The sequence below is a fragment of the Brassica oleracea genome, chromosome C7 (assembly GCF_000695525.1).
Source record: "Brassica oleracea var. oleracea cultivar TO1000 chromosome C7, BOL, whole genome shotgun sequence".
NCBI lineage: Eukaryota > Viridiplantae > Streptophyta > Magnoliopsida > Brassicales > Brassicaceae > Brassica > Brassica oleracea.
Genome location: NC_027754.1, coordinates 12186771 through 12200912, shown reverse-complemented (window position 1 = coordinate 12200912; position 14142 = coordinate 12186771). Strand labels below are relative to the sequence as shown.

Here is a 14142-nt window from a genome sequence, read left to right as displayed (position 1 = left end):
ATACAATATTTGGTAATCAATGTGTTCTTCGCTACTTCAGATTTCAAAAGGAGAAGAAGATGTATAAAAGGGGAATAGAGGCGACGTTTCATATCATCACCTTTCAACAAACAATTCCTTTTCTCTTATTTTCCAGTTGGTGGAGTTCTTTGCGATTTTCATTAATATGACTCAAGGACAGCTTCTTGCTACGGTTGGGAACAAAAATGGTGGCGAAGCAGCCCGCAAGCCCTCGAGAGTCACGGTGCGTCACTTTGATAACTCGGCGCTCATCCAGAACTATGACAAAACTCTGATCAGCAAGTGCTTGAACCCTGAGGAGCAAGACGTTAAGGCTTTAATCATCATGTTACCAAAAATCTGGAAGGTGGAATATAGAGTTGCTGGAGCTGATCTTGGTTTTGGAAGGTTTCAGTTCGATTTCCACAACGAAAAGGATATCGAGGAGGTCCTAAAGATGCAGCCGTACCACTTTGATTATTGGATGATCTCTCTCGTGAGGTGGAAGCCAGTGATGGAAATGAGTTACCCCACGGAGATTACTTTTTGGGTTCGTGTCTTGGGAGTTCCACTCCAATATTGGACAGAGCCAACTTTTGAGAGTATTGGAGGAGCTATAGGCAATGTTGTCGAAGTGGACCTTGACTACGGGAGAGTTAAAGTGGTCATCGATGGAACACAGTGTCTCTGTTTCGAGACATCAGTTGACTTTCGCGGGGGAGAATTCTATGGAGGAGGGGAAGAGCTGATCGCTTTGAGATACGAGAAGCTCTTTGGCTATTGTTCTACGTGCTTCAGTCTCTGTCATGGCATGAAGAAGTGCTCACTGAACAAGGAGAGTCCGCGGAAGGAGATATAGGTGCGGGAGGCAAGAACTGAACGGGGAGGAGAGCGAGCTTCAAGTTACAAAGGGGTAGTTATCAATGGTCATGATGGTCGTCAGGAGCAAAACAAGGAGGATAGGGATCATCAAGGGAAAGGCAAGGGGAAAATGTATGAGGAAGATGAGGAAAAATGGGTCTGTGTGTCAGGAAGAGGGAATAAGAAGCTGAGTGCAGATAGAAGTCGTATCAGGGGAGAGGAGCTAGATTCACGCCATCGCCGCCCCAGATATGAGCTTACAAGGAACTCCTTTCAAGAGGGGCGTTACCGGTCTCAAGGGTATCGAGGTATGCGAAGAGAACGCAGTCCAAGAGATCACTTTCCAGAACAGGAGAGGAGTAAGGGGCGCACATATGAAGGTACCATGAGATCTACTCAACTGTCCGGGGCGGGTGAAACACAACAGGAAGTGCATCCGCAGAGGGACGGCGACGTGATATTGGCACATGTCAACGGGCTAGGGTCTGATCAGGTACGTATGGGGAATGAGAAGGTAGAGAATGGACTTGATGTAGTCAACGAGGTTATGCTGGAACAGGAGAATTTGGTGAAAGCAGATGATATGGACACTGATGAGAATAACTCTTCACTGAAAGAGGGGGAAGTAACCAATGGTGGAGAGGAAGAGTTTCAGGATGTTACGGATGAGGAGATTGATGGGAACCAGGGTGTTACACAAGGTGATATTGTCGCTAGCATTGAGATGAGTGAAGAGGGAGAGTTGGAAAAGGCTGAGAATGTGGGCGGGGGAGAAAAGAATAGAGTTAAAAAGAAGCTTTTCAAAGGAGGGCCACTTGTGGTAGGAACTTCTAAGATGAGAATGGTGCATTCCTTAATTTCACCGCGCAAACGCCTTCCGAGCAAGCCCAACCCCAAGCAGGGTTAGGGTACGAAGCAAGGCGATGGGATGAAGCAAGGCGATGGCACGAAGCAAGGAGCATAGCAGGGTACTTCAAACCCCAAGCCTCCTATCAACAAACATTGAAGATTTTAATGGATTACGAAGATGAAGAAGCGCGGGTTTGTGTGATGGTTTTCAGTTATGGTTGTTTTATTTCTGTTTTTTCAATAAGTTCACTGAGCAATATCTGGTGTTTATGGTTAAGTAGTCGTTTGAATTCTTTGTATTGGTCTAGAGTATCGGTTAAGTTTTTTTTAAGGAATAAAATTGGTGTTTTTGGTCCATGGGTCTCTGGTCTACGATGTTTTTGGTTGTGCAAAGTCAAGGAGAATCATGTTGATGGTTCCTCTGGCAGGGTACAAGAGCAATGGAAATATACAGACTTATTGGTGTTTGGATTTAAACTAGGGGTCGTAGAGGACTTGACTCAAAACTGTAGGCTCCGATGGTCAGCACGGGATGACATTTCTGGTAGTATGACCTCATTAAGTCAAAACATGTGGTATGTATTTTGTACTGTGGTAAGGATCAAGATCGGAGAAGGAGGGGAACTGGTCTCTTCAACGTCTTTTTCATGGCAGGCTCGACATTAGAGTATGGATGATTGTGTGGATCCTTTAATGGTTTGTACGGCAAGTCAAGTAAGTGTAAAGGTCTGTGGGAAAGCTCGATTGGGACTGTCAGGTCTCACGTTTTCAAATAAGAAACTATATGAATGTTATGGAGCTTGTCAAATAAGAGGTTTATTGCAAGGAGCTCACATTTGGAAGGGCTTTCGGTTTATAATGGCAAGGATAATGCGCTTATTTAAGTTATCGGGTTTGCAATATGGTCATCTTATGATATCTTTTTTAATAGGATTGTATATTTTTGCTCATCATATAAGGCTTCTTCACATCTGCTTCTCTAGCTTCGAAAGGCTTTTTAAAATATTTTTTAATGAGAGTACTTAGTTGGAATTGTAGAGGGATGGGGAGCAATTGGACTATCAGTTATTTGAGGGAAATTTGGTATAAATATAAACCAGATTTTTTATTTTTATCAGAAACAAAGCAAGCTTCGGAGTTTGCCCAAAACTTTCAAGCACATATTGGATTCGATAATCTGGTTACAGTGGACCCAGTTGAGAGGAGTGGTGGATTAGCTCTTTTTCACAATAATGAGTATCAGGTTAAGATTTTATATTCCAGTAACAGAATGATAGATGTGGAAGCGGTGGCTCTTGGAAAGGTAGTTTATTTAACTTTTGTGTATGGTGACCCAGTTCAAAAACTGTGGGAACAAGTGTGAGAGAGGTTAACTAGATATGGGCTCTCACGTTCCGAGCCTTGGTTCATTGTTGGCGATTTAAATGAGATCACTGGAAACCATGAGAAGGAGGGAGGATCTTTGAGAAGTCCGGTTTCTTTTATTCCTTTCAACAATATGATACGAAACAGTGGATTATTGGAGTTTCCGGCTCGGGGAAATAAAATGTCATGGCAAGGAAGAAGAGGAAAGGAAAAAGGAGCAGTGATGATTATATGTCGTCTAGATCGCACTTTAGCAAACGAGGAGTGGCACACTCTATTTCCATGTTCTTATACAGAATATTTAGGGATGGTGGCGTATGATCATCGCCCAGTGGTGGATTTGATAAGAGGTGGATTGGCCAAGAAGGACTTATGGAATCAATTACAATGGGCTGGTCAAATTATAGGGCAGGACAACCTGAAGGTACAGTGGCAAAAATTGGCAATTGTCGCCATGAAATTGCTAAATGACGGAAAAATAATTCCCCTTATGAAAGGATAAAATAAATGATTTACAGAAAGCTTTCGAAGAGGTACAAACAGATAATAATAGGTCACATGAGGATATTTTGGAAGTATCCACGAAGTTACAAGATGCTTATAAGGATGAAGAGGAATACTGGCATCAGAAAAGTAGGAACATGTGGCACTCATCTGGGGATCTTAACACAAAATTATGTCATGCTTTAACCAAGTAAAGGCGGGTACGTAATAGGATTGTGGGACTACATGATGCTGTGGGAAATTGGATCACAGGGGATAACGGGGTGGAGAAGGTGGCAGTAGACTACTTCGAAGATCTATTTAGTACCACTTCGCCATCAGAGTTTGATAGTTTCCTTACAGATGTAACACCAGGTATTACACCTCAGATGAATCAACGATTGTTAAGAATAGCGACCGAAGCAGAGGTTAAAGAGGCTTTGTTTATGATGCATCCAGAGAAGGCGCCAGGTCCAGATAGTATGACTGCTCTCTTTTTCCAGCACTCTTGGCATATTATTAAGGATGATTTGGTTGATATGGTGAATAATTTTCTGGTTTTTGGAGATTTGGACCCAAGGTTAAATATTACTAACATATGTATGATTCCAAGACGGAGAGGCCCACCAGGATGACAGAGTTGAGGCCAATTAGTCTTTGTAATGTGGGATATAAGATTATTTCGAAGGTGTTGTGTCAGCGGTTGAAAATATGTCTCCCTTCTCTTATTTCGGAAACTCAATCAGCATTTGTTGCGGGACGGTTGATCTCTGATAATATTCTTATCGCTCAGGAGATGTTTCATGGATTGAGAACCAATAAGGCATGTCAGGGAAAGTTTATGGCGATTAAAACGGATATGAGTAAAGCGTATGATAGAGTGGAATGAGATTTTATCAAATCCTTACTACAGAAGATGGGGTTTGATCTACACTGGATTAAGCTAATGATGGAGTGTATATCATCGGTTCAATATCGGGTTCTACTAAATGGTCAACCACGTGGACTCATTATTCAACATCGTGGCTTACGTCAAGGGGATCATTTATCTCCTTATTTATTCATTCTTTGTACTGAGGCTTTAATTGCAAACATAAAAAAGGCAGAGAGAGAGAGAGAGAGAGCAACAACTAACGGGAATGAAAGTAGCTCGGGCATGTCCAGCAGTATCTCATTTGCTATTTGCGGACGATAGCCTCTTTTTTTATAAAGCTCAGAAAGAGGAGTGCCAAACTATTCTCAGGATATTAAAGGAGTATGAGGCAGTATCAGGTCAACTTATAAATTTTGATAAGTCGTCCATTCAATTTGGCCATAAAATTGAGGAATCGGCCAGACAGGAGTTAAGAAATATTTTGGATATCCAGAATTTAGGGGGAATGGGATCTTATCTAGGTTTACCGGAAAATCTTGGAAGTTCCAAGATACAAGTTTTTAGCTTTGTACAAGACCAACTAAATAACAGAGTCAGCGGGTGGACGTTTCGGTTTTTCACTAAGGGAGGAAAGGAAGTGATCATTAAATCAGTGGTTACGGCATTATCAAATCATGTGATGTCTTGTTATCGTTTACCAAAGGTAACCGTGAAAAAGCTAACGAGTGCGGTAGCACAATTTTGGTGGAGCCCAGGGGGAAGTACAAGAGGTATGCACTGGAAATCATGGGACAAAGTATGTGTTGATAAGGATGAAGGAGGTTTGGGGTTCAAAGATATCATTGATTTCAACACAGCGATGCTTGCTAAGCAGTTGTGGCGGCTGATAGAGATGCCAAATACTTTATTTTCTCATGTCTTCAAAGGTCGGTACTTTAGGAATGCCTCACCCCTGGAACCGATCCGTTCATATTCTCCGTCATATGGCTGGCGGAGTATAGTATCTGCTAGATCCCTGGTAAGCAAAGGACTAATCAAAAGGGTGGGATCAGGATCCTCTATCTCTGTATGGAACGATCCATGGCTCCCAACCACTCGCCTGAGACCAGCAAATAAAAATCAACATGACAATTATCAAGACCTCACAGTGGATTCTTTAATAGATCCTATTTCACGTACTTGGAACATGCAACTAATTCGGGATTTGGTGGAAGATGCTCAAATTATTGAAAGCATCCCTTTAGAAAGTATATCACTGAGCAGGACTCAGATGATAGACAGAGATGGATGACACTTCACAAAAAACGGGAAATATACAGTTAAATCTGGATATCAGGCAGAACGAGTTTATCCAGACAAGGTAAGACCACCATTACTCATTGGACCTACAGTAGATGTACTAAAGGCTTTCTGTTGGAAAATAAGGTGTCCACCAAAGTTAAAACATTTTCTATGGCAATTGGTGACCGGCTGTATAGAAGTTAAGAAGAATTTGCATGCAAGAGGAATACAAGGAGACACATGTTGTGCAAGATGTGGAGCCTCTGAGGAATCAATAAACCATGTGTTCTTTGAATGTCCTCCAGCACTTCAAGTTTGGGCTCTCTCGAAGATACCATCAAACCCAGATATTTTCCCAACCTCTTCTCTCTTCACAAACATGGATCATCTTTTTTGGAGAGTCTTTCCTCAGATAGATGATCATCAATTTGCTTGGATATTATGGTACATCTGGAAAGTAAGGAATAATAAAGTATTTAGCAACCTGGATATTGATCCTAGGAAAACTCTTAAATTGGCAGCAATGGAATCAGCACTTTGGGCTGAGGCACAAATTTTGAACGAACAGCGGACATCACAAAATGTGGAAGATAGGACACTCCCGGCGATTCCAGGCAGATGGTGTTTCACAGATGGTTCTTGGAAAGAGAATGATACTTTTTCCGGACAAGGTTGGTATAGTACGCTAGTAGGATTTGATGGGTTGATGGGGGCGAGAAATGTTAGAGCTAGTCTCTCTCCTCTCCACTCAGAGATGGAAGCACTAATATGGGCAATGGAATGTATGAGAAAATTTCAGGTCACGTTTGCAACCGATTGTTCTCAATTGGTGAAGATGGTTTCGGAACCCGATGAATGGCCAACTTTTGCAAGTTATTTAGAAGATTTAAAAACCCTGAAAGCAAGTTTCCTCCGATCAGAGATTATCTATGTACCAAGAACGCAAAATACCAAGGCAGATAGCCTCGCACGCAATGCAAGGACACAACCGTCTTTCGTTGTTCACATGGATGCAGATCTCCCGATGTGGTTTACAGAGTCAGTATGAGTCTGTAAAAGTCAATGACAAAAAAAAAACATAGAATCTTTAAAATACTTTAATCATAATATTTTTTGATATCTTTTTATTTTAAATATAAATATATTTATTTTAAAATTTTAACAAATCTGTTTTAAAATTTTTTTACATGATCTTCATTTTCGAAATTATTTTGAAATATTCTTACATATTAATATATTCAGTTATCGTTTATAAAATGAAAAATAAAAAATTCTATAATATTTTATCTATTATATAATCATAATCAATCATATTAAAAGAAACTTATTATATTGAGCTAAATATAATAAAATTGTATTAAATTTATAAATTTTATATATTTTAATATAAAATATTTATGTTCAAAATTAAAATCTAATACGTTAGTAAGATGGGTTAACATTATTAGCAAACTATATAATACATGTATAAAAATTAACATGTATTTATTTAAAGCTAGTAATATAGAATCTTTGTAACTACTTTAATCATAATATATTTTCATTTTAAATATAATATATATTTATATAATATGTTTTAAAAATTCTAATAAATCTGTGTAAAAATATTTTAACAATAATTAAATGTATTTTAAGTTGTCGTTTATAAAATGAAAAATAAATAAATTAAATCCTATTTTATCTACTTTATAGTCATGATCATGTTAAAGTACAATTATTATACTTAAATAAATATGATAAAAGTATATTCAATTGATAAATTTATAAATTTTATTTTCATAAATATAAACTATTTATTTTAAAAATATAATATGATGATAGAACGATTTAAAATTAGCAAAATTAACATATTTTAGACTTTTGTATATACAATAATATATTATCTAAAATTAATAAGCATAAAAAATATTAGTAAAAAGAAATCCAGCTTTGAAAGACGAGTCAGAATTTAGCATAAATTAAATACAAAATAATTTTCAAATATGTTTTCTCATGAATATTTTGTTTTTCTTAATAACTAAATGCAAATACAATAAGATAAATACATAATAAAAGTGAAAATAGATACGTTTTTAAACAATTGATTAATTATAACATGTAAATTATAAAATTATTGTATTTGAAATAGTTATATAAATATTTTAGTATATGATTAACGTTAAAAATATATATCACTTATGTTTTAAAACAATAATTTATGTATAGGAAAGTGAAAAAAAAAACACGGAGTAGAAAATTAAAATAAAAAGATACATATTTTCGTTTTCGGGGGTATTATTTTGTTTTAATAGTATTTAGTTTATTGGCCCAAAAAGATGTTTGATAATCGGGTCTACACTAAATTTTATGGTCTTAATATGGCCCATAACGAACCATAATGATAAGTCAAACCTAATTTGTAGTTGTCTTTTTAATATGTTCATCATGTCTAAATTATAAGCCAAACTAAATTATAAGCCAAACTAAATTATAAGCCAACCCCATTATGAAATTCTGAAAATTAGTGTAATTTTTTTTAAGCCAAATCGATCCGGCCCATCATACATTCAAAATAGGCTTTGGTCCACAAGTACAATTGGCCAGGCCCAAATGTTATATAAAGAAAACATAATTGTATACATATCAAAAGAGTTCAATCACATATTTTTATTTAATTTGTCAATACTATATGTTTAGTTGTAATTATATAAACTTACCCAGCGCAAAGCACATATTTTATCATAGTTATAGTGTGTTTAGAATTTTATATTTACAATTATAATTTTTAATATTATGTTTTCTAACACTATTATTTCTATTATATTGTTATATAAAGTTTTAGTTTACTATTGTTTAACTTTCTTAATATATTTTCAAAAATTTATGAATTTGGATATTATTGAATATCTTAACTTTTAAACGGATATTCAAAACTTACAAATCTTGATTTGAGTAGTTAAATGTGGACTTAAAGACTTGGATCTAAATTTTTTTATGTTTTGATATTTGTTATCTGTCGTTTAATAGACTCAAAACATATCATGAAAAACGTTCATACTTATTTGTAATGGTGTGATTGGTTATAATTCTTTTATTTAAAATTTTAACTTCAGTATTTATTTTTATTGATATTAAATAGTTGAGAGATTTGGGAAAAATATTTACCGATAACAATGCTTTTAGTAATCTTCTTTACACAGCATATAATTAATAAATTTGTTCCTTTGAAAATGAAAGAATATTATATACGGTCGAAAATATGATAATTTGGATAAATACTGTTTTGAAGAATCTCAATTCTCATAATGATGGCAATCAAACCGAAAATCATGGTACGAATGATGTTATGGCTGGCTATTAGTCTTGATCCAACATGATGGTCTTCAATGTGTTGGGGCCCTTAGATGTTTTGAACAAATGAGGCACCCTCGTTATCATTTGTTACTATAAATCAGTTTTTTTGTTTTTGTTTTGTGAAAGTGTAGAGTAAAACTCTAACTAACTATTGAACTATAACTTGGAAAATATGAAGCATATTTGTCTCATTAGTGGATTAGTTAGCCCGTGAATATGGTTAAGCCTAACTGAAGTTGTTAGGGGTAGTTATTGTTTGGTGATCGTTTCATCTGTTTCAATAATCCCTCCATTTCATAGTATATGATGTTTTAACTTAGTGCACAAAAATTAAAAATTATATTTTTAAAAAATTAATTTTAAAGATATAATTTTTAAATCATTCAACCAATTATAAAAAAAGACAAGTAAAATTTTTTTGGTTGAACAGTTTCCAATAAAATTAAAATTAATCTTAAAATATTATATATTTTAAAACAACATAAATCTCTTAAAACATCATATAATTTGAAACGGAGAGAATATTAAATACCCTGAGAGCACTACAAATGTAAAACCAGACCAATTCTTCCTTGCCGGGTTTAACTTGTAGATTAATGGTTTACGACTTATAATGAGCATATTTCACAAGCCTCTGGACTAACGATCAACCCCTTAAAGTTTAAGATTAACACAAGGGTTTCCGGTCCCCAACTACTTACAAACAAAATGTAAGGCCAACAACTATTACTCACAAAAACATATAATAAAATGTACTACGCAAATCACGTTTTTACCAGAATTACTATAATTGAAAACATCAACAAAATTTCCAAAATTATACATGTTATGTAGGTGAAATTTAGGTCTTCCAAAATTTTCTCACATTCATTTTGATGAAATAATTATTCGTTTGAAATTTCTTAGATTTCTATAAATTAGATCAGACATAAAACTTAAAATCCGAATTACTTATAGAGGTATTTCAAAATTTAATATTTTTTAAGCAATTAAAATATAGCAAAAATATGTGTACTAAATCAATCTTTATCCAAATTAATGCATAGTTAGATAATGAAACCAAATTTTACTTATGGTTTAAACAACAATTCTAATGAAAATTGCAAAAGTTTTGTTAGGTGACCCCTATAATATATGATTTGAATTTAAATGATCCCGGTGAAAAATGCGGCCGGCTCCGCCACTGATTTTAACAACAAGTATTTTTCTCAGAGAAATTTTCTAAGATAGTCATTTTTAAATTTTTGTCACAAAAATAGCCTTCAATGAAAAATGACCAAAATTTTTTTTATTAGAGGGTAAAAATACCCTCGGGTTAACTAATCTATACTTAGCGTTTAGAGTTAAGGGATGAAATTTTAGGGATAGAATTTCAAATTTTAAAAAATAAAAATTAAAATTAAAAAAAAAAAAAAAACTATTTTAGTCATTTTTTTATGGCTATTTTTGTGACAAAAACTTAAAAATTGCTGCACGAGAGAATTGTCATTTTTTATCCTAGCTAATTACTCAAAATTTCATCTCATATTTTATTAGATATATTTTTAAGTACAACTTTTTGTATCTATATTATTAAAATAGAAATACCCATTTGAAAATGTTCTTACTTCATTAATTAAACTCCTTTTTTTCTTATCTTTTTCAGTTGCATTTATGAAATATCTTAAAATGAACAAAACTGCCTAATTTATTACTTGTCTTTTCAGTTACCTTAGTAAAATATCCATAAATAAATTTGGACATAATGTCATTTAATCAACCAAAAAAACTCATGAGTTATCCTTAAGTGCATAATTTTAATAATGGATATTTTTAAAACTTGCATCATTAAAATGTTACCTAAAACATGCAGCACTAATATATAACATGCATCAATAAAACTAGAATTTAACTCACACAATTGTACGGATATTATTTTCAGTTGATTAAATTTAAAAATAATTATTTATTCAAAAAATATTTAAGAATGACTATGTTTTTAAAAATTATATGGTATTATTTGCTCATCACTCATTTGTCATTTGATAAATTGTTAGAAAGAAAATTTTAGCATAATATAACTCAATTTTCATTTGCTAAATTTATGGTTTTTATTTATATTTTTTATTATTTAATTATAATATTTTCATTTTATATTTCAAAGATTTTTTATTATTTAATTATAATATGGTATTATATTTTAGCATAATATAACTCAATTGTCATTTGATAAATTGTTAGAAAGAAAATTTTAGCATAATATAACTCAATTTTCATTTGACATAATTTGAGTTTTCGTTTACATCAAAACTTATCATATTTTAGGATAATTTTAATTTAAAATGTAATTTTCATATTTTTCAAACAAATTCTAAAAATATTTTTTAAATATTTTGTTATAATTGTTAAAAAAATATTGAGCTGCTTTTCAAATAAAAAGGAAAAGATATTAAAAATATTCTGATTAAAATATGTAAAATTTAATATAGTTTTAAGGAAATGGTCAAAATAAAAAAATATTACACATAAAATAATCATGATTTTTGTTAACTGGCCAGATCATTATTTATATGATATCGCACACGAAAAAAAAATTTATGTTTTTAAAATTATCTAATTAACTTTATACTCATTGTTTATATATTTATATGATATCACACATTCGTAAAAAAATAGATAGTTTAAGATGCAAAAAAAAAAATATTTACTTAATGAATATAATATGAATGAATTTTACAAATACATCATTTAATAAAATAAATAACTAAAAACTGAAAATTCATATCCGCGCTGGCGCGCGAGTCAGAGTCTAGTTCTAATTATTACTCCTGATCTCTTATCTGTATATTTTGTCCCGATACTTGAAATGTACAATCTTATTAAAAATCAGCTAAACATATTGAAATGTTGAGTCCTGAACTAAGATTTTAACTTCAGTGGGAGTACAAGTTAATGGAAAAAGCCGACAAGAATCAAATGCAATTGTCATGTGGTTAACAAATTTTCCATTTCCAGACAAGCAAATGACTCTCCATCGTTAGTTTCGGTAGTGTGCGACCAAAACTGTAATAAATACCCTTACACCATGTTTATCCCTAGTTCTTAATGGGATCCTTAGCCCAAATAAGTGAATTAATTAAATCAAAACAAAAGGAAAAGGAGATTATCGATCCTTACTTTGGGATTTTTGTGATCGGTAATAAGGGAGGTGTTAGAGGCACGTGCAAGCACAAGAGGCAAAGGTATTTTTTTTCTATTTTTTTTTCTGTTTTCTTTTCTTCTCTCCTTTCACTTCGTTTTCTCCGTCAACAAAGAAGGAGCGAACCGACGAAAGATCCAAACCCACGACCGTGCCTCCACCACTGATCCTCCGTCGTGGTTCTCGTCTTCTCATCTTCTCCGTCGCCGATCGAAACAACCACCGATCGAAACCACCACCGATCGAAACCCACAACCAATCAAAACCCACCAGCAAGGACGACGGCTATAGCGATCCAGACGGCGTCTCCACCGCATGGTCTCGTCTCCGGCAGAAGAACCCACCACGGACGACGAGTGTCTCGGTACTCATCAAAGCCGCGATTCCGTCTTCTCTCTACTTCTCCGTCAGAAGACCGAACGAGACCACCACGGAAATCGACTCTCTCATTCTTCATCACGGCGTCGATGCCGTCTTCTCTCTTCTCCTTCAGAAGACCGATCTCTTCAACTTTGAGATCACTTCCGAAGTTGTAAATGTTTCGAACTTTGGCTCAGTATTTTTGGTATTAAGTTAGTTCAGATTGAATCCAGTAACGTTTGAGTCTAGTTAGTTTAGATTGAGATTGAAACTGGTAAAGATTGAGACTAGTTAGTTTAGATTGAGATTTAAATTAGCTAGTTCTAAATCTAGCAAACTGGTAAATGATTGGAAGTTCGGCTCTGTATTGTTGTGTATTGTTCTCTATAGATCATCTTCTGATTTGGTTTGGTTTACATTGAAATCATTAATTTACATAATTTTATTTGCTTTGGTTTGCGTTGATGAATCATGTGAGGAGGCAAAGATCTGAATGAGCAGCCAAAGACAGCTTATTTCTTGGAGATGTTGGCCCGGTGAGGAAGGGTGTGAAGCACTACTTGAGACTCTCGGTTAGGTAAGTGTTCTCTATGTATGTTTCAAGTTGTTGTGATATGTTGTGTTATAAAATCTCTGTTCTTCTATAAAATTGCTGTTGTGTTATAAAATTTCTTTTATGTTTCATGTTTCTGGTGTGATCTTTCATCTGTTGTGTCTTTATATTTGTGTGCAGAGAGACAAAGATGATGATAAGAGGTCACGAGACAAAGATGATCACGGGTGAGGTCACGCAAGATTGTTAAGGAAGAAGCAAAAAATGTCAAAAGAGAGAACAAGCTTGTATGTATGTGTCACGGGTGTTGTACTTATGTTTGTATGTATGTGTCACAAGTGGTCACAAGGTTGTATGTCTTTTACTAATGTTTGTATTTATGTGACACGAGAACAAGTCACGAGATGTTGTAATCTATACAAGTCATTTGCTCTATATAAAGATTTCATTCACCATCCATTGTAATCACCAAGACTTCTTCTCACCTTCTCACCAAACGCTCTTCTTCAGAGCTTGGAATCACCAAGACTTCTTTTCACCTTTCTCATCTCATCATCACAAAGCTATTCTCCTTTTCTCATCATCTCAAAGCTATTCTCACCAAACGCTTTTCTTCTTCTTTTTTTTATCACAACTCCTTTTACGAATTATTTAAAAATAATTCTCCTTGATCAACTATATTTATTCAATGGCTTCTTCTTCTCATAACACTTTTGATCAAGATGATGAAAGTTTTGATCAATATTTTGATCAATATTTTGATGACTATTTTGATCAAACACTCGAGAATTTAGCCAATAATTATGGTGATCAAGAAGTCGAAGGAAAAAGAAGAAAAAAACGGGTTCATATAGAAAGAAACCGGGAAGAAGGCGATCAACGTTTATGGAATGATTATTTCAGTGAAAATCCAACATATCCTGAAAATCTATTCCGACGACGATTTAGAATGAACAAGTCATTGTTCATGCGTATTTTTGATCGACGCTCTAATGAAGTTTAATA

General features: G+C 34.1%; 1 protein-coding gene across 1 annotated transcript; it reads left to right on the top strand.

Moving 5' to 3' along the window:
• Positions 1–166: 166 nt before the first annotated feature.
• On the top strand, positions 167–859 carry LOC106302601 (uncharacterized protein At4g02000-like). Its single transcript, XM_013739071.1, has one exon. It carries the CDS (start codon positions 167–169, stop codon positions 857–859), a length of 693 nt encoding a protein of 230 aa, XP_013594525.1.
• The last annotated feature ends 13283 nt before the right edge of the window (positions 860–14142 follow it).